Source organism: Pongo abelii, chromosome 7 (assembly GCF_028885655.2).
Source record: "Pongo abelii isolate AG06213 chromosome 7, NHGRI_mPonAbe1-v2.0_pri, whole genome shotgun sequence".
Lineage (NCBI taxonomy): Eukaryota > Metazoa > Chordata > Mammalia > Primates > Hominidae > Pongo > Pongo abelii.
The window spans coordinates 89,009,688-89,037,493 of NC_071992.2; the positions used below are offsets into that span (position 1 = coordinate 89,009,688).

Consider the following 27,806-nt stretch of genomic DNA (forward strand, 5'->3'; position numbering starts at 1 on the left):
CTATGACTTAGTAACACCATTCTTAAAAATTTATACTAAAGAATACCATAAAATTGGGGGAGGCAATACAAATGCCTAGGAGTAAAAAAAAAAAAAAAAAAAAAAAAAAAGAAACAACAGCTATACAGCTAAGTAGATCATGGCGTATTGTTAGAATAAATATTGATGCTCAACTCTTTACACCAAAAGGCAGCTTCCAGAGCTTTTAAGTTCTATGACTTAAAAAGAAATCTAGGTTAGATCTTTCCTTCTAGTAGATTTAGTCTCAAAGGAATAAACATCTGGTTATTTGTAATATAATGAGCATTATTGTTAGAACACTCTTCTAATAAATCTATTTTTTAGAAAAGATGTACTGCATTGTCACTGCCATTTTTATTGCTGAGGTCAATATTTTCCAGTGAACATAAAATCTAGTTTTCTAATAAACTCATCTCAGATGGATAAAATTGGTACCATAGATTCTCTGAGAACATTTTTCTTCTGTCAAGTAGAGTTCTCTGAAAAGTATGAATTACAAATACAGTTAACCCTTGAATAATTTGAGAGTTGGGGAACCAAGCCCCAAGCAGTCGAAAACTCACATGTAACTTCCAACTCCCCCAAAACTTAGCTACTAATAAACCTGTTGACCAGAAGCCTTATGTTATTTGTCGGTTACATAAAGTCGATTAACATGTTTTGTATATTATATACTGCGTTCTTACAATAAAGTGAGCTAGAGAAAATAAAATGTTAAGAAAATCATAAGGAAGAGAAAATACATTTACAGCACTGGGCTGTATTTATCAATACTGTGAATTTATGTCATCTATTTATAAGATGGAATCATCTATCTGAAATGGTGGGCAACCACAACCGTAAATCTACAGTATGTATCAAGCAGTTCAACTTTTTCTGGCAATGTCATGACTTTGCTCTGCTTCTCTGGAGTACTTCCAGCATCACTAGTGGCATTTTGTATGGATTCCATGGTGTTTGATTCAAAGTTTGCAGTATTGCACTAAAACACAATGAAAAATACACCAGAATAGCGAGAGATCACTTTTTACTGCAATATTCAATATAAAGGCGAGACAAACTGCTCATGCAGAGGGTCATACAGCATGTTAAGTGGATATTCCCAACACTTGAGCTCACAGCAATAGCAACAGAAGGTGATTATGAAATTCTATGCAGTTATGATTTGATACTTCATCTTTATATTCTACTTTTTTTTTTTTTTTTTTGAGACAAGGTCTCACTCTGTCACCCATGCTGGAGTGCAGTGGTGCTATCGTGGCTCACTGCAACCTCCGCCTCACGGGTTCAAGCAATTGTCCTGCCTCAGCCTCCCAAGTAGCTGGGCTTACAGATGCATGCCACCACACCCAGCTAATTTTTTTTGTATTTTTTGGTAGAGACGGAGTTTCACCACGTTGACCAGGCTGGTCTCAAACTCCTGACCTCAAGTAATCTGCCCACCTCGGCCTCCCAAAGTGCTAGGATTACAGGCGTGAGCCACAGCACCCAGTCCTGTTTACATTTCTTGACTGTGAACAGTGCTGTATATGGTCTGTAAGTGTGTAGGTATGAAAGTTTTGTTACCTTCTGGACCCATTTTTTTGGTTAATAAAAAAATCATTTAATTATTAATTAAATCATTATTTATTAAATGATTCTTAAAGTTCCTTTTAGTTTAAAAATCCCAGAACCTAGGTTATTCTACTCATTTTCACAAGTTAAAGCTTTATCAGAAGTCTTTTTACATATTGTTCAGCCTAATTCAATCATGTATCTGTAATTACTTTTCTATAGTTTTATACATAGTTTATATTCTCATTATATTTTAGTACTTTTCTATATTACCTTCGTCTAATGCTATTGTTATTTCCATATATCCAGATCCCTAAACAACTATAATGGTTTAAAATGTTCCAAAAAAACTAAGTAATAAATTTGGTTTTAGTACAAACTGTTTCATAACAAATAAATTAAAACTCATGTAATCATTACCTTGTATCTTGTCCTAATAGATTACCATTTTCAATTTAACATTGTAGGAAACGCTACTCAGTATAAACAATTCCCCCCTCTCCGCTTGCTATCTTTAAACACCCACTTAAACATAGACAAATTATATACACTTACTTTTTTTTTTTTTTTTTTGAGATGGAGCCTTGCTCTGTCACCCAGGCTGGAGTGCAGTAGCGCGATCTTGGCTCACTGCAACCTCCACCTCTCAGGTTCAAGCAATTCTCCTGCCTCAGCCTCCCCAGTAGCTGGGATTACAGGCATGCGCCACCAGGCCCGACTAATTTTTGTATTTTTAGTAGAGACAGGGTCTCACCGGTCTGGTCTCAAACTCCTGACCTCAAGTGATCTGCCCACCCTGGCCTCCCAAAATGCTGAGATTACAGGCGTAAGCCACTGTGTCTGGCCACACTTATGCATTTCTAAGCACTATTTACACAGAAGATTTCCATCAGCAGGAATAAATTTTTTTTTTGAGACAGGGTCTTGCTCTATTGCCCAGACTGGAGTGCAGTGGTGTGATCTCAGCTCACTGCAGCCTCTGCCTCCCGGGTTCAAGCCACTCTTGTGCCTCAGCCTCCCAAGTAGCTGGGACTATTGGCATGTGCCACCACACCTGGCTAATTTTTGTATTTTTAGTAGAAAGGGGGTTTTGCCATGTTGGCCAGACTGGTCTCAAACTCCTGGCCTCAAGTGATCCGCCCACCTTGGCCTCCCAAAGTGCTAAGATTATAGACGTGAGCCACCATGCCCAGCCTAAAATCTTAAAATGAACTGCTAACTTTATGGTTCCAGGGTAGTTACTTTGTCAAGCCCAAATACACACATAATAACAAGACAGTTTGGGAAACTTTTTAATTCAAGGAAGAAAGTGATTTGTTTTCTTCTTTATCATGCTCAGGTATACTATACTGTGATTTTAGGGATTTTACCAATACTTTCTCCTGACATACTAGGAGGAAACTTGTATATGCTGGTCAGAGTCATCAACAAGTAGGAAAAAAAATCACATTTAATTCTTATAGGAAGATTTTCTAAGCTGAAAAATACAGCAAAAATGTTTAAACCCTGGCACTTAAGGTAGATAGCAAACTAAAGTATCTCATACATAGAGAACTGACCACAATAAAAATACCAACTTTTTTCACTAGAATAGTTTCAATGTATGTATTCTAAAATATAATGATGTATTATAAAAGATTGCCAAGTATGTAAGAGTATGTAAGATCAGTATTTTGATAAAGAGCAAGTTCAATCTTCTAAGCCTTCTTAAAAACAACTTTTGGGCCGGGTGCAGTGGCTCACACCTGTAATCCCAGCGCTTTGTGAGGCCGAGATGGGCGGATCACAAGGTCAGGAGTTCGAGACCAGCCTGGCCAAGATAGTGAAATCCTGTCGCTACTAAAAATACAAAAATTAGCCAGGTATGGTGGCAGGCGCCTGTAGTCCCAGCTACTCAGGAAGCTGAGGCAGGAAAACTGCTTGAACCTGGGAGGTGGAGGTTGCAATGAGCCGAGATCACGCCACTGCACTCCAGCCTGGGTGACAGAGTGAGACTCCCTGTCTTAAAAAATAATAATAAATAAAAATAAAAATAAAAAAAACTTTTGCTTCAAAGTTTACATAAATTTGGGCCTCAGTTGCCAAAAGTAGCCATAGAATGATTCTGAGATTTTCAGAATACCTTTAAGCGGCTGGGCATGGTGGCTCATGTCTGTAATCTCACCACTTTGGAAGGCTAAGGCAGGCAGATCACCTGAGGTCAGGTGATTGAGACCAGCATGGCCAACATGGTGAAACCCCATCTCTACTAAAAATCCAAAAATTAGGCAAGGCATAGTGGCTCACGCCTGTAATCCCAGCACTTTGGGAGGCCGAGGTGGGTGGATCACCTGAGGTCAGGGGTTCAAGACCAGCCTGGCCAACATGGTGAAACCCAGTCTCTAATAAAAATACAAAAATTAGTCGGGTATGGTGGTGCACGCCTACAGTTCCAGCTACTTTGGAGGCTGAGGCAGGAGAGCTGCTTGAACCTGGGAGGCGGAGGCTGCAGTAAGCCAAGATTATGCCATTGCACTCCAGCCTGGGTGACAGAGCAAGACTTCGTCTCAAAAAAAAAAAAAAGAGAACATAAAATATATTTATGACAAGTTTCATTCTAAGAAGGAATTAAGAAATATGAAAAGTACAAATACTGATTTATAAAATCAATTTTGACATCCTATGTTGCCAATTCAAGAAATTATCAGTTAAACTTTCAATCATTTTCAATTATTAAAACTACAGCAGCTGAATTTTAAAAAATTCAGTATATTAACTGTTGCCAGTTCATGAAGATTTAAAATAATTTAAAAATATATTTTTAAAAGAAAAATCTGACTTCAGTCATAAACAGATACAAAAAAAAAGTCGTTAGAAAAAGTGCTAAAAAAAAAAAAAAAAAAAAAAGCATCAGCTAGTACCTTTTAACACTATTTTTACTATTCAGGATCATGGGTAATCCTTTCCAATCCATCACCATTAACTGTCTTAACTTTCTGTTACTTATACTTATTTTCATCACAAACTTGCAAGGCTTGCAAGGACTGAACCAACCTTCCCTATCATTGGGGGGTTTTTGTGTGTGTGTGTGTGTGTGTGTGTGTGTGTGTGGTGGTTTTTTTGCTTTCTCTTTGGTGAGAGTCTTCTAAACTGAGCAATTTCTTCAAGCACAGCTGACCCTCAACAACACAGGTTTGAACTGCACAGGTCCACTTATACGTGGATTTTCTTCTGCCTTTGTCACTCCTGAGACAGCAAGACCAAACCCTCCTCTTCCTCTTCTCAGCCTACAACAACGATAAAGATTTTTGTGACTAGCTGGGAATGGTGGCTCATGCCTGTAATCCCAGCACTTTGGGAGGCTGAGGCAGGGGGATCACTTGAAGGCCAGAGTTTGAGACCAGCCTGGCCAACATGGTGAAACCTCATCTCTACTAAAAATACAAAAATTAGCTGGGCATGGTGGCGCGAGCCTGTAATCCCAGCTACTGGGGAGGCTGAAGCAGGAGAATCACTTGAACCCAGGAGGTGGAGGCTGCAGTGAGCTGAGATTGCACCACTGCACTCCAGCCTGGGTGACAGAGTACTTAATGAACAGTAAATATATTTTCGCTCACGATTTTCTTAATAACATTTTTTCTCTATCTTATTTTATTGTAAGAATAGAGTATATAATACATATATCACACAAAATATGTGTTAATCAACTGTTTATCTTATAGGTTAGGTTTCCAGTTAACAGTAAGCTATTAGTACTTAAGTTTTTGGGAAGTAAAGTTATATATGGATTTTTGACTGCACAGGTGGTTGGCTTCCTGTTGTTCAAGGGTTAACTGTAAATTAGAAGAATCTGAAGTAAGCTCTGTCATCATGCAAAAGCTGTAACTATGTTTCAGAAACCCAATCTGTATTTCATAGACATTAACAGATGTTCTGTCCTCTGCAACATCTAAAAGAACCAAACACAAACTCCCTATACCAAAATACTCCCATCTCCCCTAAGCACACACAGTTCTACTCTCAGACACACCTTAAAAATAAAACATTTGGAAAAGGAATACCATTTCAGAAATGAGGAAAAGTATACAAAGACACAACACATTTGAGTTTGGAAAGAAAGCAATCACATAATCTTACTATCAATGAAGCAAACCTAAAATTACTTGCTAAATTACTTGCTGTCAGTAAGGGTTACATACAGGAAGCTTAAGAAAAAATCTACTACCGGGGGCAGGGGGCTGGGGAAGAAAAGATACTCTCATTGAAGCATTATCTGCAAAGTGAAAGAATTACCAACCAAATATTAACTGGGCTGAAAGACGTGTATCATTAACAGGAAGCTTACCCTGATTTTTAAATGCTGTATAAATTTTCCTTTTCAACCCAATTCTTTACTTTCTCTAACTGGGACAAGGCAGAAGCAAAAGATAGACAGCAATGGAATCAGAGATAAGGCAAGAAGGCAATATACTCAACTGTGTTTTCCTATCACTTCTGGCCTATTTTGAAAACAGTACTATTTATCTTTGTTCTATTTATTAACCCAGAAAACATTTGAGTGATGATTGCCAGTAAGCACTGCCCTCATTGAGTTAAAAATCTAATAAAGACAAAGTGTCTTTATAATAGCTACAAGGCAGAAGTGAAAAACCCTATGAAAGAGGTAAAACATGATATGGGGGCACACAAGGTACTAAAAAGTATGTACAGCTGTGAGGATGAGGCTAAGGTTGGTGGATTTATGATGTCAAAGTATTGAGTTACAAAGAAATAAAATGGATTTTGAGTAAAATTTGAATTCAGGAAGAAAGTTCAAAGAGTGGAGGGGCTAACTACATTACCTGCTAGGTAAGTTTTAAAAACAAACAAAAAACCTAGGAACAACAAAAAAACAAGACGGGGAGCTATCGAAACTGCCCAGAATTCAAAATGAAAGTTCAGGCTAGACATGGTGGCTCACGCCTGTAACCCTAGCACCTCAGGAGGCCAAGGGAGGAGGATCGCTTGAGGCAGAGTTTGAGACCAACCTGGGCAACATCACAAAAAATTTTAGAAATTAGCTGAGCATGGTGGCATGTACCTGTAGTCCTAGCTACTTGGAAGACTGAGGCAGAAGGATCCCTTGATCCTAGAAGTTCAAGGTTACAGTTAAGGTACAGTTGTACTACTGCATTCCATCCTGGGCAACAGAGTGAGGTCCTATTTCTAAAAAAATAATAAAAATAAAATGGAAATTCAACATAAAAAGTCACTAATAATAGTTGGTAAATATTCCTAGCAAGTAAAGGATACTGACAGAATCTCCACATATGCAGCAATATCCATAAGGACAAGAGACATATAAGCCCAGGGGCCAGAGTCATAAACAACTTGATTCTCAAGAATTTTAGTGGACTGGTAAGTTCAGCATAGGTTGTAGAATGAGAGATACAAGGACTAGCAATAATAATGACCCCAATGAAGGGCAAAAAGACTTAAAAACAAGAATATCATTCCAAGTACCTAGAAAGGACTACTCTTGGTACTGGGCCCTGATATGGTTTGATACAGGCCCCTAAGATTACTTCTGCTGTTATTTTTTGTAGAGATGGAGTCCTTCCATTGCTCAGGATGGTCTCAACTCCTGGCTCCAAGCAATCCTCCCACCTGGGCCTCCCAAAGTGCTGAGATCCCAGGCATGAGCCGTCATGACCAGCCCAGATTATGTTTTAAATGAGATTTTTATGCATATTCAACTCCAACGATTCATGATATAATAAAATATTTTTAAATTTTGTTTAGGTGGACTCTGGCCATTAAAGAATCACTGAGCTCATAACTGAGCCTATGGAACCGCCCCATAGCCACATCTTAATGTACTCAGTTCACTAAAACTGCTCCACAAAAAACTCTCATGACAGACACTTTGTTTGTTGTATAAAATAGCCATCAAACAAAACATTTTACTAAAGCTGATAAGACAGTCAATAAGTGCTCAGATATGTACAGGAAATGGGTGGTCTTTGACAGAACTATGATTATGTAGGAACAAAACCAATATAGATATTTCCAATCTCGAATTTGATTCTTAAATCTTTCAAGAGGATTAAACTTTGAAATGTCTCCTGAACTCTAAAACAGGTACAAGGAGATGTATTACAACTTACCCAAATTACATAATTGGCACACCTAAATTCCTGCATTGTAGTGAAGATGAATCTACAACTTTGGCTGCACATTAAAATTACCTGAAGGCCAGGTGCAGTGGCTCATGCCTGTAATCCTAGCACTTTGGGAGGCCAAGACGGGCAGACCATGTGAGGTCAGGATTCGAGACCAGCCTGGCCAACATGGTGAAACCCGTCTCTATTAAAAATACAAAAAATAGCCAGGCATTGTGGTGAGTGCCTGTAATCCCAGCTACTTGGGAGGCTGAGGCAAAAGACTCACTTGAACCTGAGAGGCGGAGGGTGCAGTGAGCCGAGATCATGCCAGGGCACTCCAGCCTGGGTGACAGAGACATCATCTCAACAACAACAACAAAAAGAATTACCTGAAGAGCTAAGAAAAATTACAATACCCAGGATGCATTCCAGAGCAATTAAATCATAACCTGGGGATGGTATTTCTTTAAAGTTTCCCAGGTGATTTCGATGTGATATCAAAGTTGGAAACCACTGGTTGGAACTGCATGGTTAACTCAAAAAAAAAAAAAAAAAAAAAAAAGAGGACGGTATGATCTACAGTAGAAAATGAAAGCAGAATCAAACAAGAAACCTGGATGTAGCAACATTACCTTTTACTAGTTTTAACTGGACTTCAATACTTCCAAATCAAAAGTATACTGAAACTTAAATCAAAATACAGTTGGGCACAGTGGCTCACGCCTGTAATTCCAGCACTTTGGGAGGCTGAGACAGGCAGATTGCTTGAGGTCAGGAGTTCAAGACTAGCCTGGCCAACATGGCGAAACCTCGTCTCTACTAAAAATACAAAAATTAGCCAGGCATGGTGGCGCATGACTGTAATCCCAGCTATTTGGAAGGCTAAGGCATGAGAATCACTTGAACCTGGGAGGTTGCAGAGAGAAAAGATCATGCCACTGCACTGGGTGACAGAGTGAGACTGTCTCTAAAAAAATTTTTTTTAAATTAAAATACAGTCATTTCTCATTATTCACAGTAGTTAAGCTCTCTACAAAGTTGTGGCAAACACTAAATTAGTAAATATGGAATCCATAGTTAGAGGAAATATAGGGTTAGATTCCTGCCAGCTTCTGGTCACATTATTTTCTTCAACCAATCAAAAGTAACTTGTTTGTGTTTGTCTAAAGACTTTCTTTTTTGAGACACAGTCTCGCTCTATGGCCCAGGATGGAGTGCAATGGCATGATCTTGGCTCACTGCAACCCAGCCTCCACCTCCTGGGTTCAAACAATTCTCCTGCCTCAGCCTCCTGAGTAGCTGGGATTACAGGTGCATGCCACCATGCCCAGCGGATATTTTTTTTGGGGGGGTGGGGGCGAGGGGATATTTTTAGTAGAGATGAGGTTTCGTCATGTTCAGGCTGGTCTCAAACTCCTGACAAGTGATCCACCTACCTCAGCCTCTCAAAGTGCTGAGATTACAGGAATGAGCCACCATGCCCGGCCTCTTATTTACTATATATTGTTGATTAATATCAAACTCACAGCCAAAAGCACTATAACACATGCCTGAACAAATTTTCTCCAAAAGGCACAGCACAGCCTTCACGTATACAAAGGAACACTAGACAGCACATAAGTTAAAGCGAAATTACCAACAAAAAGCACAAAAAAGTGAAATAATGTGGCACAAAATAGACCTCAAAAAGTCTTGTTTGACCTCAGCTAGGAGTGTGTGCATAGAATGACAAATTCTTCACTGCTCTTTAAGTGTGCAAACGGCAAAAACAAAAAACAAAAAACAAACAAAAAAAAGCACTGCAAGTATCAATTTTAGGGTTACAAATAAGTGTTACGAAGACGTGAATTCACAAATACGGAATTCGTGAATAATGAGGCTGGACTATAGAAACAAATCAAGGTAACCTAAACTAATTGTTATAAAGAAATGAATTCTATGTCTGTAACCCCAGCACTTTGGGAGGCTGAGGCAGGAGGACTGCTTGAGCCCAGGAGTTCAAGACCAGCCTAGGCAACATGGCAAAACCTCATCTCTACCAAAAATACAAAAATTAGCCAGGCGTAGTGGTGTGCACCTGTAGTCTCAGTTACTCAGAAGGCTGAGGTGGGAGAATCGCTTGGGTCCAGGAGGCCAAGGCTGCAGTGAGCCGTGACTGCGCTACTGCATACCCTAGCCTGGATGAGAGTGAAACCTTGTCTCAAAACGAACAAAAAATATGCCCAACAAGGTAATTTTCTCCACTAGAATCCTTAAATTGGTTTTCCTAAGAATGTAACAAGTTTTCTTTTATCAGATCTCTCTCTATATTTTTAAAACCTATTACTCGATTTCCTTAATATATATGTTCCTTTCATGTAGTACAAAAGACTATTTTAATTTTAAAATTTTTAAAATTTTATCTTATGGACTATCACTAATCATAAAATGCAGCAATATTTAAAGAAAAGGCAAGGTGGTTAGACTAGATGACACCTGAGATGCCCTCTGGCTCAAAGATTTTGTAAGTCTAAAGACTGAAGTTGATAACGCCTCTTTCAATTACAATAAAGGCTTACAGGTGAACACAAAAATATTCTCAGCAGACCAGGAGCGGTGGCTCACGCCTGTAATCCCAGCACTTTGGAAGGCCAAGGCAGGCGGATCATGAGGTCAAGAGATCAAGACCATCCTGGCCGACATGGTGAAACCCCGTCTCTACTAAAAATACAAAAATTAGCCGAGTGTGGCAGCACGCGCCTGTAGTCCCAGCTACTCGGGAGGCTGAAGCAGGAGAATTGCTTGAACCCGGGAGGCGGAGGTTGCAGTGACCCAAGATCGTACCACTGCACTCCAGCCTGGTGACAAAGCGAGCCTTGGTCTTAAAAAAAAAAAAATATATATATATACACTTAGTAATATTTTATACTACAATCACATTTTTTAGTAGTAGGACTGCAATATAAATTCTTATCTGAGGAACAGCTCTCCACTCACCCAGAGAACCTGAATCCAACTTGATACTATCAAACCTGATGGACTCTCAGCTTGGTCCTATACAACTTCAAATGGAAAACAAGTTGTCATATTAATACTATGAAACTAAATAATCCCTACATTATATGCAAAAATGAATTCAAAATGAATCAAAGACCCAAATGTAAAAGCTAGAATTATTATATTTTCAGAAAAAAACAGATGCAAATCTCCATCACCCCCTGGATTAGGCAATGATTTCTTAGATATGACACCAAATACACAAAGAAAAAAACATAAATTTTGCCAAAATTAATTTCTGTGCTTCAAATGACACTATCAAGAAAATGAAAACACAGCCCACAGAAAAAAAGGAAATTGGCTGGGTGCGGTGGCTCATGCCTGTAATCCCAGCACTTTGGGAGGCAGAGGTGGGCAGATCATGAGGTCAGGAAATCGAGACCAAAATCAGCTAGGTGTGGTGGCAGGCACCTGTAGTCCCAGCTACTCAAGAGGCTGAGGCAAGAGAATCGCTTGAACCCATGAGGCAGAGGTTGCAGTGAGCCGAGATCACGCCACTGCACTCCAGCCTGGCGACAGAGCGAGGCTCCATCTCAAAAAAAAAAAAAAGAGGAAATTTTTGCGAATGTAATAAATAATGTCTAATAAAGGACATGTAGTCTAAATATATAAAGAATTCTTATAATTCAACAAAATGACAACAAAAGGACCAGGTGTGGTGGCTCACACCTGTGATCTCAGCATGTTGGGAGGCTGAGGCGGGTGGATCACTTAAGGCCAGGAGTTTGAGACCAGCCTGGCCAATATGCAAAACCCCATCTCTACTAAAATATAAAAACTAGGGCCGGGTGCAGTGGCTCACGCCTGTAATCCCAGCACTTTGGGAGACTGAGGCGGACGGATCACGATCTCAAGAGATAGAGACTATCCTGGCCAACACAGTGAAACCCCGTCTCTACTAAAAATACAAAAATTAGCTGGGCATGGTGGCACACGCCTGTAGTCCCAGCTACTCGGGAGGCTGAAGCAGGAGAATCGCTTGAACCTGGGAGGCAGAGGTTGCAGTGAGCCGAGATCACGCCACTGCACTCCAGCCTGGCAACAGGGTGAGACTCTGTCTCAAAAAAAAAAACAAAAAACAAAAACGAAAAAATTAGCCAGGCGTGGTAGCACGTGCCTGTATTCCCAGCTACTCAGGAGGCTAGGGCAGGAGAATTGCTTGAACCTGGGAGGTGAAGGTTTCAGTGAGCCAAGATCATGCCACAGCCACTCCAGCGTGAGTGACAGAGTGAGGCTCCGTCTCAGAAAAAAAAAAAAGAAAAAAATTTTTAATGGGCAAAAAATGTGAATAGATATTTCTCCACTGAAATACCAATATGCACAAGACAAGACACTTAATACATCATTAGTCATTAGTGAAATGCAGACCAAAACCACAATGAGATGCCACTTCACACTAGGATGCTATCATCAAAAAATCACCACAATAAACACTGGTCAAACACAGAAATTGGAGTTCTAGCACACTGCTCACAGGAATGCATAATGCTGCAGTTGCTGTGGAAAAGTTTGGCAATTCCTTAGTGTGGTATTGCGATTTACAACAAGAAATATATATTTGGTCTTCATCTAGCTCTTAAAACCCTTGGAATCTTGGAAGTTATAAATATCCTTTTATATGTTAATACCATGACTGGTGGCTGGGGCTCCTGGAGAGCCTCAGAATGGGGACTGGCAGCCAAAGGAACCAACCATGTGATTAGAGGGTGGAAACATTCGGCCCCACCCCATCAATCTTTGGGGAAGAAGGGAGGGGCTCAGGGTTGAATCGAACACCAATAGCCAATGATTTAATCAATCATGCCTAAGTAATGAAGCCTTATAAAAACCCAAAAGGACAGTTTGGAGAACTTTTGAATTGGTGAATAAGAACATAGCCACATACCCCACGAGGCCAAAGGCTCCTGGGTTCATGACCCTTACAAATCTCACATATGCATAGCTTCATCTGTCTGTTCAATTGTATCCTTTAAAATATCCTTTGTAATACACTGGCAATTGTGAGTATACTGTCTTCCCCGGTTTCTGTGAGCCGATCTAGCAAATTAATGAACCCAAGAAGGGGGTTGTGGGAACCTCCAATTTGTAGCCAAGTCGGACACAAGTTGTGGGTAACCTGGGAACCTACAACTTGTGACTGGTGTCTAAAGTGGGGGCCAGTCCTGTGAAACTGAGCCCTTAACTCTGGTTAGTGCCAGAAATGAATTGCAGAACACCCAGCTGGTGTTGAAAAATTGCTTGGTGTGGAAAAAAAAACCCCCATATCTGGTGTCAGAAAAGGAGAATCAAGTGTTGTGGGCGAGTACATAAGAAAAATCATTGTTTTTTCTCTATAGACTTAGTTAAAACACAGAGTTACTGTATGACCCATTTGTTCAACATTTACTGAGGTCCTTCTACAAGCAAGGTATATTAACAAAAACAAATTAAAACACAAGCCTACATAAAAATTTGTACATATATGTTCACGGCATTATTCATACTAACTAAAAAGGGGAAACAATCCAAACTGTCAATTAATCCATTGATGAATGAAAACAGGAAACACAAATATCTGATATTTAAATAACTGGTGAATGGATAAACTGCGGTATAACCAAAAAATGGGCCATTCTTGGCTACGAAAAGGAATAAGTATTCATACAAGCTACAACATGGATGAACCTCAGAAACATTATGAACTGGGCATGGTGGCTCAGGCCAGTCATCGCAACACTTTGGGAAGCCTAGGCAGGAGGGGTGCTGAGACTGGGAGTTTCAAGATCAGCCTCGGCAACACAGTGAAACTGTCTATATAAAAGTTTTTTTAAGGCCAGGCACAGTGGCTCATGCCTCTAATCCCAGCACTTTGTGAGGCCGAGGTGGGCGGATCACGAGGTCTAGTTCAAGACCAGCCTGGCCAACATGGTTAAACCCCGTCTCTACAAAAATACAAAAATTAGCTGGGCACAGTGGCTCACACCTGTAATCCCAGCACTTTAAGAGGCCGAGACAGGTGGATCTCTGGAGGTCAGAAGTAAGAGATCAGATTGGCCAACATGGTGAAACCCCGTCTCTACTAAAAATACAAAAATTAGCTGGGTGTGGTGGCGCACGCCTGCAGTCCCAGCTACTCGGGAGGCTGAGGCAGAAGAATCGCTTGAACCTGGGAGATGGAGGTTGCAGTGAGCCGGGATGGTGCCACTGCACTCCAGTCTGGGAGACTGGGCAAGACTCTTGTCTCAGGGGAAAAAAAAAAAAAAAAAACTACAAAAATTAGCCGGGTATGGTGGTGCATGCCTGTAGTACCAGCTACTAGGGAGGCTGAGGCAGGAGGATCGCTTGAACCCAGGAGGCAGAGGTTGCAATGAGCCTATGGTGCCACTGCACTCCAGCCTGGGTGACAAAATGAGACCCTGCCTCACCTGTCTCAAACAAACAGCTAAGTGAAAAGAAGCCACTCTCACAAAATACCCAGAATAGACCAATCCAGAAACAAAAAATAGAAGAGTGGTTTCCAGACACTGGGGAAAGGGGGAAATAGGAAGTGACTGCTAATGGATAAGGAGTTTCTTTCTAGGGTGATGAAAATGTTCTGCAAACAGCAGTGATGGTTCTGAACGTACTAAAATCCACTGAATTGTATACTTCAAAAGGGTAAGTTTTATGACATGTGGATTATATTTCAATTGGAAAAACTGTGCATTAAAAGGATGTCAAAATGGATGTTAATAGCTCACAATTTTATTTGACTAATTCTCAAGTTTTGAAGAGGATTGGCAAAAAACACACACTTACTGGAAACCATACTTCCACCCTCCTTCCTGTGGTCTGAAAATACAAAGAAAGACCTCATGTAACACATGGTCATAAAGGAAATCTATTTTTTCCATTGATAGCTAGTGCAGGGACTAGAAATCGGGGAAAAAAAAAAAGACAAAAGCATCTAGTAGAGTTAGCTTAAAATGGGAAACATAGCATTAAAAGATAACTCACCAATTCCAAAGATCCAGGAAATGAAATAGCCTGTTTTTATCATCCCTATTTTATATTTGGGGGTGGGAGGTTACACAGCTATTAAACAACAAAACTAGAATTCAAACCCAAGGTTATCTGATTCCAAAAGCTGTGCTCACTTATTCATTTATTCAACATTTACTGAACCCTCCTACATGTCAGGCACTAGGTTACATCCAAGAAAATAGTAAATAAGCTAATTAATAAATAGCCAAAGGTATGAAGAATTTATCAAGGTAAAGGAAATTATTAGTGCTGGGATGGGAGAGCTATTTTATATTGGGTAGTCAGGAAGGGCTCTCTTAAAAAAAAAAAAAAAGATATTTGAACAAAGCTCTGAGTGAAAAGAAAAAAAAAAAAAAAAAAGGAAGCCATCCAGATCATCCAGATGTGTGAGAAGAGCATTCCAAACAGAGAAAACAACAAGCAGAGGTAGCAAGGAGGCCAATAAGGCTACAGAGACATGAGTACCTGGGAGAGGTTAAGGCCTCCTAGGCTATAACATGAATTTTGGATTATATTCTGAGGAAGAGAGGGAAGTCATAGTAGGATTATGAGTGAAATGACATGACTTTTGTTTAGAAAGAATCTATTGGGAATCTAAAGAGATAAGTAAACGGATGAGGGCAGAAGTAGGAAAACCAGTATGACACTGCTAATATAATCCAGGCAAGAAATGAGGATGTCATCTGTATTTACATCAGGAATTCAGAAAAACAGTTGAATTCTGGATATATTTTGAAAGCAGAGCAGATAGAAATTTGCTAATGGTTTGACTGTAGGGTGGAATGAACCCAAGGTTTCTGGCTGAGCAAATGGAATGTAGTTGCCTATATACCAACATGGGCAATAAATACTACAGAAAACAAGTTTGGGTAAGATAAATAAAAAATGCAGTTTTATATGTCTATCTATCTGCTAATCTGTTTTTGTCTTACCCACTACACTCCATAATGATTTTTGTGCAATATAGCTTTTTAAAAAGTAGTGAAACAGGACCTGAATTTGGGTCTTTTGATTACAGAGCCTGTGTTCTTTATCTCTAATGAAGTTTTAAAAAAGCAGCTAAATGAAAGTAGAGTCTTTTCTTAGAATAAAACAACTCAAAAGCATGCACTGTTTCTTGGTGATCCAACTACATTCACAAATAAAGGCTTTCAAATGAGGACACTTTAATACCTGATAAACATGAACAAGTATTTTGCAGATACTACTCATAATGAAGCAGACAGCAATAATATAAAGATGGAATAAAATTCATCTAACAAATGCTTAATTTAGGTAAATACTAAGGAGAACTATATTTTCAGAGAGATGCCAGATCATCCCACTTTTTTATTTTTATATATATTTTTTGAGACAGGGTCTCACTCTGTCAGCCATGCTGGAGTGCAGTGGCACTTTATTTTTTATTTTTATATAAATTTTTTGAGACAGGGTCTCACTCTGTCACCCATGCTGGAGTAGAGTGGCACAATCCTGGCTCACTGTAGCCTCGAACTCCCTGAGCTCAGGTGATCCTCCCACCTCAGACCCCCAAGTAGCTGGGACCTGTACAGGCATGTGCTACCACACCCAGTTAATTTTTGTCCCACGCTGGGATCATCCCACCTTAAAAACTCTCCTTGATAATGAAGATTATCTTTGAAGGCCAGGCGCGGTGGCCGGCCTTGAAGGATAATCTGATATTACTTTCTCATTTAGATTTCCTGCTTCATTAAGGCAGGAAAAAATACTTTCCCTCTATCCCTTAAATGTGCACACAGTGACTACAGTAAATATTTGTCCATTACTTAACACTTCAAAAAGCATTCCTAAATAGCAAATTCTGCATTAGTTTAATTCTATTTTAGGTCAGTCTATTAAGCAATTCTATAATAGTAAGGTTCAGTACCTATAAAGGAATAATTTAAAATTCATATTTATATAATATACCAAAAAAGTGGCTTATTTTCTTGCTGCATGTGTTTGCCATAACTGTAATGTTCTTCATAGTATCTTCATATTCTTTATAAAAGAGGAAGTCAACTAACCTAAGTTCATTCTAATAGAGACGTAGCAGTAACTGCTGGTAAGTATGTACTTATTTGGAAAGTGACTTACTCAAAATTACACAGTAACTGAGTAGTGAAGCTAGGATTAGAAACTAAGCTCTGAAATCTGTTGATGCTGTGAAGGTGTAAGTAATGAACACAGTTTGGCATCACAGAGAAATCACTGGTGTAATTATGTAACTTTTCAGTCAAGAATTAAGCATTTACTAAACTACTTTATAGTTTTTATAGCTTAAAAAAAAAGAAGAAGAAATATTCCTGAGTTTATAACACAAGGTTACTTTATGTATCAAATTTTAAAAAGATGTTCTCATGTGTATACTTGTGTACTGAGTAAAATTATAATGGTAAATTTTTACTGTTCAAAGATAATCCTTTTTTTTTTCCTTTTTTTTTTTAGCTGGAGTCTCACTCTGTCGCCCAGGCTGGAGTGCAGTGGCATGATCTCCACTCACTGCGAGGCGCCTCCGCCTCCTGGGCTCAGGGGATTCTCCTGCCTCAGCTTCTCAAATAACTGTGATTACAGATGCGCTCTACCACGCCTGGCTAATTTTTTTTGTATTTTTAGTAGAGACTAGGTTTCACCATGTTGGCCGGGCTGTCTCGATCTCCTGACCTCAGGTGATCCACTCACCTCAGCCTCCCAAAGTGCTGGCATTATAGGCTTGAGCCACCATGCTGGCCCATTTTCTAACTTTTCATTATGTTGTAACCCTTTCATACTGACATCAACAAACAGAGGTATCTAACTGTCAAGACAACATGACTACTGTAACAGTAATGTCTGTAAGAGTCCATATTCCATCTCTCTCAATCACTATAGCCAATTACTTTAGCAAAGAGCGGTGGGCTGGGGGCAATGGCTCATCCTGTAATAATCCCAGCACTTTAGGAGGCCAAGGTGGGCAGATGGCTGAGTCCCGGAGTTCAAGGCCAACTTGAGCAACAGCGAAAAAACCCATCTCTACAAAAAATACAAAAATTAGCCAGGCATGGTGGCGTGTCTATAGTCCCAGCTGCTTGGGAGTCTGAAGTGGTAAGATCACCTGAGCCTGGGACGACAAGGGTGCAGTGAGCCAAGACCGCATCACTGCACTCCAGCCTGGGTGACAGAGTGAGACCCCGTCTCAGAAAGAAAAAATTTTAAAAGCTGTGAATGATCCAAAATAATGCATTATTTCTAAGTCTGAAAATAAGCACACATTCATACTTTATCTCCTGTTATTAAATCTCAATCTCCTTCCATCCCTCCAAATTGACAGTAACAGTCTAAGACCCAGCTAGGTAAGAGAGGAAGTAAATGCAGAAAATTCACAAGGGTAATTCAACTGACCATTTCTCTCAATTATATCACTGTTTTTAGAGTTGACAAACATCAACTACTATGCACTGACTTTCTAAGATCTTAAGACACAACGTAACAGGAGGTTGTATCTAAAATTAACAATTCTAGAATGTCAAATTAGAAAATTATACAGGGTATACATTAAAATTGCTAATTTAGGAGAAGTCTGAATGAAGCAGTTAAATTCTAAAATCAGAAATTATATCCAGGAGGTCAAGTATTTCATAACATTAAATAATCCATAGGAAAGAAAAAAAGGTTATAAAATTTCAAAAAATGGCCGGGCGCGGTGGCTCACGCCTGTAATCCCAGCACTTTGGGAGGCCGAGGCGGGCAGATCACGAGGTCAGGAGATCGAGACCATCCTGGCTAACACGGTGAAACCCCGTCTCTACTAAAAATACAAAAAATTAGCCAGGCGAGGTGGCAGGCGCCTGTAGTCCCAGCTACACGGGAGGCTGAGGCAGGAGAACGGCGTGAACCCTGGGGGTCGGAGCCTGCAGTGAGCCGAGATTGCGCCACTGCACTCCAGCCTGGGTGACAGCGAGACTCCGTCTCAAAAAATAAAATAAAATAAAATTTAAAAAAAGCATTTCACACACACAAAAAATTCAATTTTAGGATTCACCTGAGAAAGAATACCTCAATACTGCTACACTTTTAAAAATGTTTAGAATCATATAAAAATTCACTTCAATAAAAGAATGCTTCTGCAGTTTGGGGATAAAAGTTTCTACCAAATAATCAGAGTCCCTAAAATGCTGAAACTAAAAATTTGCCACAAGAAACTTTTCATGTAATATTTTAAGATTTTTAGAATTACCAAAATTAAATGTAGATCTGTTTAACTCCTGTCAATTTTAGGTATCGCCACAAATATAACATTCTCTTAATGATGGTTTCTTAAGACTGGGCACATCAGCTCACGTCTGTAATGCCAGGATTTGGGGAAGCCAAGGCAGATGACTGCTTGAGCCCAGGAGTTCCAGACCAGCCTGGGCAACAAAGTGAAACCTGTCTCTACAAAATACAAAAACCTGTAGTCACAGCTACTCAGGAGGCTGAGATGGAAAAGATCCCTTGAGCCCAGGAAGGTTGAAACTGCAGCAAGCCGAGACGGCGCCACTGTACTCCAGCCTGGGTGGCACAGTGAGACCCTGTCTCCAAAAAAGAAAAGGTTTCTTAAAACATAATTTAACTGTAATCTTACTTGGTGATACATTACTTTTTTCTAGGAAGAAACAATAGGAAGGAAAAGAAAAAAAGAAAATGAGTAAAGAATGTCTCAAAGGGATCACATACGTCTGAAAACCACTATCTTGAATTGTATATGGCAGAACTCTAGCAATATTAGGGAGTAGAGCGTCCCCAGCATTTACAGGTGGGCCAGAATATTGATCTCCCATCATGAGGAGCTGCCTGCCAGGTGCTTCTAGCCTCCCAATCTCACCTACTTTAGCGTACTATCAAAACTTACTTGCTATGTGGGCAGAACCTAAAAGATGTTTGAGACGCACTGACAGAATACATTAAAGCAGTTACTAGCTCAACTTTAAAATACATACTCTCCAATAAGAAATTCAAAGTCTACCCTTACTTGTTTTACTCATTATCAAGTAATGAAATCCCATGTTACATTTGTATAATATAGCATTTAAAAAAAAAATACAGTTCCTCTTAGAGCTTAAGTAACTTCTTCAGCAGCAGCAACATCCTGGTGTGGGTAAGATAAAGAAATCTACTAAAAGCTTTTTGGGTTAAGGACATGGTCATTCCATGTTACAGCTTATTTTTTCCTAATCGAAATCCCCAAATGATCAATTTCCTAGCCTTCTTCCATGTTTTTTCTCCACTGCACTATCACCTTCTAATATAATAACACACTTGGTTGGGTGCAGTGGCGCACACCTGTAATTCTAGTACTTTGGGAGGCCGAGGTGAGTGGATCACCTGAGGTCAGGAGTTCAAGACCAGCCTGGCCAACATAGCAAAACCCAGTCTCCACTAAAAACACAAAAAAATTACCTGGGCGTGGTGGCCAGCGCCTGTAATCCCAGCTACTCAGAAGACTGAGTAAGAAGAATTGCTAGAACCCTGGGAGCGGAGGTTGCAGTGAGCCAAGATCGCACCACTGCACTCCAGCCTGAGCAACACAGCAAGACTCCATCTCAACACAAAAAACAAAAACAAAACACAATTAACTTAAATATGTTGTTCTTATCTGTCTCTTCTTACCAGACTATTTATTATTAAATCCACGAGGGCAGAAATCTTGTCTGCTTTTGTTCATTGCTATAACCACAGCACCTAAATAAGTGTCTGACACATAGAGGTCCCCCAAAAGATAACTGGCTCAGTGAATAAACAAATTTGATAATTTGATTGAAGATTTCTGTACAATCTAGTTGTCTTAAAAGAGCCAAATGTTGCCATTAAGATAGTCAGGATATAAATTCTGTATAACAAAGATACAGAATAACCACACAGAAAGTAGGGTTGTCTTTCAAAAAGCTTGACTTACATATATTAAAATATTCTTAAAGATACTACCAGCAAATCTGCACTAGATATTTTAAAATACAAATAAAAGGGAAAGACTTTTTATTTTAATAAAAATAGGAAGCATCCGTTTTCCATTCCTCTAACCAGAAAACACAGAATAGAGAGTGATAAGATTTTGATGGAACAAGGTGAAGGAAAAACTTAAAAGAGTGGTAAGACAGTCTGAGATAGTGATAGTTAGGGCACAGAAAAATGCACTATTGCACTGTCAATCAAGTATTTGTTTCCAATTCTTAAGACATCATGTAGGCCAGGCACGGTGGCTTACACCTGTAATCCCAGCACTTTGGGAGGCCGAGGCGGGCGGATCACCTGAGTTCGGGAGTTCAAGATCAGCCTGACCAACATGGAGAAAACCCGTCTCTACTAAAATACAAAATTAGCTGGGTGTGGTGGTTCATGCCTGTAATCCCAGCTACTCAGGAGGCTGAGGTGGGAGAATCGCTTGAATTCGGGAGGTGGAGGCTGCGGTGAGCCAAGTTCGCCCCATTGCACTCCAGCCTGGGCAACAAGAGCGAAACTCTGTCTCAAAAAAAAAAAAAAAAAAAGACACCATGTAAAGTTCAAGTTCAAGATTACCAGCCTCTCTCTTACAAACAAATCTGCCTTTTCCAGATACTAAATCTAACCAGATGACACACTATGTTCTCTTGTCAAATACAAGTGTTGTGGATTTTAATCTTAATGTTTAGCCTCAAATAATGTTTTAATCTTAATACAGATAATAATCTTAAACTTGTCATAAAAAATGTTTTAATCTTAACAGATAAAAATCTTTAAGTGGTAATGTAGCCTATTGCATCTACTGTTCAACTAGCATTCTACAGTTCCTTTTTTGGCCTCAAATGACGAAACTTCTCTAACGTCTCTGGTGAGACTAGTGTAAAGTATAATGTTTCCTGAAATTGTTCCTGTTTTTTCCCTGCACCATTCGTGACATCTCTTCAACTAGAAATGTTACATAAAACTTTTCTGTTCTGCAGGCAAGTCCAGAAGGAGAAGCAAGGTAAAGAGAATATTGTAAGGAAAACAGGTTGAAAGGGGAATAACATAAAAGCACAGGAGTAAATGTGAAGCAAAGCTATATTTGTACAAAAGAGGAAGAAGATGCAGAAAAGGGAAGAAAAACACTTTTAGCAGAGAAAAGAAAAAAAAATGGAGGAGGAACAGAGACTTGCTTCTTCCAGAAACAAAAGCAAAAAACACTTCTAAGAAAACGTGGTCTCTTTACCCAAGGGGATATTATGAAAACGCTAAAAGGGTATTCAGCTGACTGACACTCCTATTGAGCGTTCCACTTTCTCTTCCAATGTCTTTGATGCCGCTAGTCTCCACCTGTGAATTAAATGCAGGCTATAGATAACGCAGTCAATCCCTACCAAACTACAATTGTGGTTGCCATCTTTGCCTGGAAACAAAAAACAAAAAACCCACAACTCCCTAGATTCGGGAAAAAGGAGTAAATTAAGTTGGAAAGCCAGAAAACCACGCCTTGCTAAGTCGGGTGGATATGGCACAGGTTAACAAACGCCTCCTACCAAACTAAGGTTCCACTAAAGGTCTGGGAATAAGGGCAAAGAGATGTATAGCCTTATCGCGACCGCAAGGGTGGGGCCTTGTAGGGGGAAACAAAATAGAGGGCAAGCTATCCCGAGAGGTTTAAGGGGGCTGAGGACTCGGCTCTCGGGAGATCGCCCATCAGGCGGTGGACATGGGGCAGCTTCGAGAGGAAGGAGACAGTGGACTGCTGGAGGAACGTCTGCGAGAATACCGAGGCTAATGGAAACAGAAGATACCCACGGGCACAGGATTAAGAGTCAAAGGGAAGAAGAGAGGGACGGGGCCGAGGAGTCTGGGGGGCCCGGCGTGGAAGGCCGGAGCAGAGGCCGCTAAGCGCCGTCCGCAGCCAGCCGCCTTCTCCGGAGACGCATTCTCGGCTCCCGCACACTCAGCCCCCCGCCGCCCCTGCCCCGGCAACAACCGCAGGCGCAGCTGTTTCCGTCGGGCCAGGGACAGCGGGGGTAAAGGCAACCCTGGGGCTGGCGGGCAGCAGACTGGCAGCGGCCGTGTGTGCGGGGAGCCGATTCTGAGACCGCCAACGCCAGATTTTGCCCTTTCTCCCCCCAGCCTCCTTTATCACCCAACTTCCCGGCCGGCTGGTGTCCGCTTCGACCGACGGATACCGCACCCCCCACAACGCCTCTCGCCGCCTCTTACCCCTCCCCCGACGCCCTGAGCTGAGGGAAAACAGGCCACCCGGACCGATCCCGAACCCGCCCGGGTGTCCCCGAATCGCGGACGCCACCCCCGCCCGAACGCTGGCACTCTCTCGGCGGCTCCCTGGCCCGCCCAGATGCAGCAAACTCCTCTCACCTGCATTGACGCCATGATGGAACCATCCCCCCCAAGACCGGCGAGGCCACAGACGCAGGGGGAGGAGCTGCCGTGCTCGCGTCACGCCGCGGGGGCTCAACATCCCGGGCGCGGGGGCGGGGCCTGCGATGGGAAGGGGATGGCGCGAGGGGATTGGCTGGCACGCAGGGCAGACGGGAGGAGGGGCTACGGGGCGGGGCGAGGACGCGGTAGATGGCGCTCTGAGTACTTTCCGTCTCAGTTCGACTGGCCGCTCCCGCGTCGGTCCCCCATTTATTCTCGTTACTGAGGAGACACGGCTCCAGTTTTGACCCGACTACGATTGTTTTCTTCGTGTGTACCGCGAAATGCTGATGACGTCCAGTTCCGCGCAGTTTTTTTCCTATTTCGTTTTGTTTTTCCAACCACAGTTGTGCAGTTCACAGTTTTTTCCCTTGGGATGTGTTTTCCATATCTCCAAGCCCACTCTCAGAGCCTTGGGGCCCCATAAAACTTCACGCGCAGCTGCTTTCTGGTCTTTGCAGACCTGGAAGGCTTCTCGTATTCTTAATTTGGGGAAGAGAGACATAGGTTTCCTTGTACAACGGGATGAGGATTTAAGAGCAGAACGACACTGATATTTTAAAGGCGAGGGTATTTAGATTTGTGGAGCTGAAACTTGTCTGAAAAGGGAGACAAAATTTGGAAGTTTGTTGTGTGCAGTTTCTGCACCTTACCCCAGCCCTTCAGTTTTAAACTTCGCATGTATCAACAATAGTTACGGTTGTTGCAGCAGTCTAAATTTGATTATCAGAGTTGACCCTAGGCATGAGTTTTTTTTAAATATACCAATGTCGTGTTATATACACTTATGCCATTATGTCCAGATTTCTCTTAAGCCTATTTCGTGGTGGGCAGTTTTGTGGTCATTTAGGGATGAACTTGGGTAGGGAAAGCTGAGCATACATAATTTATTTTAGGAATGCACCAGTTCTGCCAACATTTATCAGAAGTCACGTTTTTAAAAAGCTATTCTGGAACTGAAGATGTCATTGGTTTATACGAGGGAAATGGAAGCCAAAAGCTTGCACCTCATGCTCTATCTTTAAAAATTAAGGTGGCAGACACAATGAGTAGAAGGCTTTTATGTTACCAGAAGGAAGGCTTAAAATCTGTCATTTTATTGACTCGGCTTTCTTTTTAGAAATTTCTTTAAGATATAAAAGCAATGTGGAATATCACTCTTTCACACTCTTAAAATAGATTACGGTCTCTGGAACTTCTCTAATCTGAAATGTGTTCAAAAAGGAAAAAGATCTTTAAAATACGCCAGTTAGTCTATGGTATAATATTAAACAGTATTCATCACTAGAGAAGTTATGGTGGTATACCCTCCCCTTTCTCAGATGTCCACCCTAATGCCAGAAATGAGCGGAGTTTCCGTTTGTTGTGCAAAATGACTGTGTCCTTGAGGGATGTTTGGATGCTCTTGGTAAACCGGAATCAACCAGAAGCATATCCGGTGTTAGCCTTGTTGTGTCATCAACATTACAACAGTGAGGAAACCCACATATTCCAATGAAAGAGGAAAACTTAAAGAAGAAGTTTCCAGTATATTTTCTTTGAGATATCTTTATTCCTATGACCTCAGAAGATCAGCTTTTACCGTCCAAGGTTCACTTTGCCTAAAAGCTGATTATTCTTATGGAAAAAGTAGCATCGGATGACCCTGCAAACAAAGCATTATGACATCATCAGAGCCAGCAACCTGGCATGACAGATACTAATAAGGAAAAAAGAGGTTACAAGAATTCTGACACTCATCACAGTGGATCCAATATCTAGTCCCTTGGGTTTCATATATGTTAGAAGTATCTTCTCAGGAGGGAAAAGTCAATGCCAGTCATATCCTTTCCAGGTAATACTAAATAGCACATAATAACCTGTCGTCGTCTTCTTTTTTTTTTTTTTTTTTTCTTTGAGACAGAGTCTCAGTCTCACCCAGGCTGGAGTGCAATGGCATGATCTTGGCTCACTGCAGCCTCTGCCTCCCAGGTTCAAGTGATTCGAGTAGGTGGGATTACAGGCGCACACCGCCACGCTCTGCTAATTTTTTGGTATATTTTGTAGAGATGGGGTTCCACCATGTTGGCCAGGCTTGTCTCAAACTCCTGACCTCGTGATCCACCCGCCTCAGCCTCCCAAAGTGCTGGGATTACAGGTGTGAGCCACTGCGCCCAGCCATTCTTTTGTTAATATTTAATAAAAAGATCCTGACATAGGAGCCAAAACAGTGACTTACAGATGGTATGGGGGTTATATAATTATCTCCAGTGAGCATGTAATGTTAATATCTAAAACACTATATTATGCCATGTTTGAAGACTAGGCTCATATTTCTACAGAGCAAGGCTTACTATCATTACTATCAGATAGGCAAAAGTTAAAATGTCTGACAGGATAATGCCAGTACACTCCAGTCTAGGTGACAGAGCAAGACCTTGTCGTCTCAAAAAAAATATCTGACAATACCAAAAGTGAGAGAGGAGGTGGAGCTCTCATAAACTCTATAGGAGTGACACTAGTGCAATCACTTTGGAAAACAGTTCGGCAATAATGAAGTTAAAGTTTCCCATATCCTTACTGGATCTTCTTAATAGCATCATATGTAGTTTTATATATATATATATATATATATAATTTTTTTTTTTTTTTGAAACGGAGTCTCACTCTGTCACCCAGGCTAGAGTGCAATGGCGCGATCTTGGCCCACTGCAACTGCAGCCTCCCGGGCTCAAGTGATTCTCCTGCCTCAGCCTCCCTAGTAGCTGGGACTACAGACATGTGCCACCACACCTGGCTAATTTTTTGTATTTTTAGTAGAGACGGGGTTTCATCATGTTGCCCAGGCTGGTCTCGAACTCCTGGCCTCAAGTGATCCACCTGCCTTGGCCTTCTAAAGTGCTGGCATTACAGGGATTACAGGCCATGCTTGGCCACATAAGAGATATATTGAACAAATGCATATGTTAACATTGTTTGGATCTAGATTCAAACAAACTGTAAAAAAGATATTTTTGAGACACCTGGAGAAAATTAAATATAGAGTAGATATTAGAGGATATTAAGGAATTGTTATTTTTGTTAGATTTGATAATGATGTTCACTTTTTCATTTCCACAGCCATTAGAAATGTCCATCAGCTTACGAGGAGATTCTCCCTCATCTCACAAACTACCTGCATCTCCACTTCCCTGGAAGAAAAAAAAAATCTGGACATACCCAAGCTGTGTATGTGCCTGAGATCTTCCCTTCCAAGGTAAAGAGAGAGCCTGAGACAGGTCTAAATTAGCATCTGGACTTTCTGCTAGTAAAGAAAAGGAAATATGGGAAACTAAATAGTCTAGTAACATTAAAGGACCCACAAAGGGACTACTGGGTAACTGCTACAATGGATAATGTAATGTGATTTATGAATGCTTTTGTTCTAGTGATTTATTAAACTGGAAAGTCAGAAGCAGTCCTGTGAACATTTGTTTGTTGAAGCATGAAAAGGCAGAGTTGATGAATCCTTGCTTGAGTCTATGCCTCCACCTAGTAGTTTGTTCTTAGTCTCCTAGGGGCTGATCTCAGCAGAGAAATGGAGACAGTTCAGTCACCAACAGTTTGTTACTGGATTTTGGAAAAGGCACCAAACTAAGAATCCAAGGCTTGTATTCTTATCTTAGCTCTGTGATTAACAAGCTTAGGTAAGGCTTCTAATCTTTCTGGGTTTCTTTCCTCATCAATAAAATGAGCAAGTCTTTATGCATCATCTTTATGGTTTCTTCCAAATTTCAAATTCCATGCATCTATTAAAGAGAATCAAAATTGTGCATGATTTGTCTAAAATACCATGTTAAAAAGTCTAAGATAAAATGAAATGGGAATTACATACCATTTTGAGTTTAAAAATCGCTTTTGTAAATATATTAAGGAATGAACTTGGTTTTATTGCAATTTATGTAGAAATACTGGGAAGTAGAGGGGGCTTTGATTAACAATTTTAAAATGCTAATGCAATCCAGTCGAAATATAGATGGGATTTCATAAAGTAGCAAAAATTCTATATTCATAATTCAGAGTGATAACAAATGCATATCTATAAAGCAAAAGTGTGTTTTTAAAAATAATTTTATATCCCAACCAGTCATTTCATTTAAGTCTTCTAATAAAGGATGAAGAAAACGAACAAAATAACAATGGTTTGTAAGTGTGGCTTATTTTGAGTGTGACTTATTCTACATGTCAAAAATAGTTGATTTATATACACATATAGTTTGCAAAGAAAATTGTGAATCAGGAAAACTTTTACTTTATTCCCCATCTTTGTCCTTCTCTAGCAAGAGTTCTTTTACCCATGTCTGCAGCCCTTGATATTCCTTGCTTATTTCTCACCTAAACCTCTTACCAAACATGTTTATAGCAAGCCGTTACTTGAAAAGACTATGGTTCCTTTTATTTATTTATTTTTGCCATGGATCTCATTAAAAATCAAATGAAAGCCATGGACCCACTCCACAGAAAAATATGTATACCCATGAAAATTTGTATTTCAGGAAGCTTCCTCACCCTTAGAAGTTCATCCATCAGGGTCAGTCATGGTGGCTCATGCCTATAATTCCAGCATTCTGGGATGCTGAGGCAGGAGGATCACTTATGCGCAGGAGTTTGAGACTAGCCTGGGCAACATAGCAAGACCCCATCTCTACAAAAAAATTAGCT

General features: G+C 40.5%; 1 protein-coding gene across 5 annotated transcripts in view; it reads right to left on the reverse strand.

The window, feature by feature from the left end:
* UBE2W (ubiquitin conjugating enzyme E2 W) overlaps positions 1 to 23,197 on the reverse strand; it is an 87,442-nt gene extending 64,245 nt beyond the window's left edge. For 2 of the 5 annotated variants that reach the window (XM_003777269.5, XM_054561767.2), the window contains exons 1-2: positions 23,064 to 23,156; positions 14,511 to 14,543 (exon numbers count right to left, since the gene is read on the reverse strand). In XM_003777269.5, coding sequence (XP_003777317.3) covers positions 14,511 to 14,543; positions 23,064 to 23,078 — 48 coding nt within the window. In that variant the 5' untranslated portion in view covers positions 23,079 to 23,156. Of the gene's footprint in view, positions 1 to 6,634; positions 6,779 to 14,510; positions 14,544 to 23,063 lie in introns of those variants that run through there. The other 3 variants (XM_054561769.2, XM_054561768.2, XM_054561770.2) reach the window with 2 other exon arrangements.
* Between the last annotated feature and the right edge of the window lie 4,609 nt (positions 23,198 to 27,806).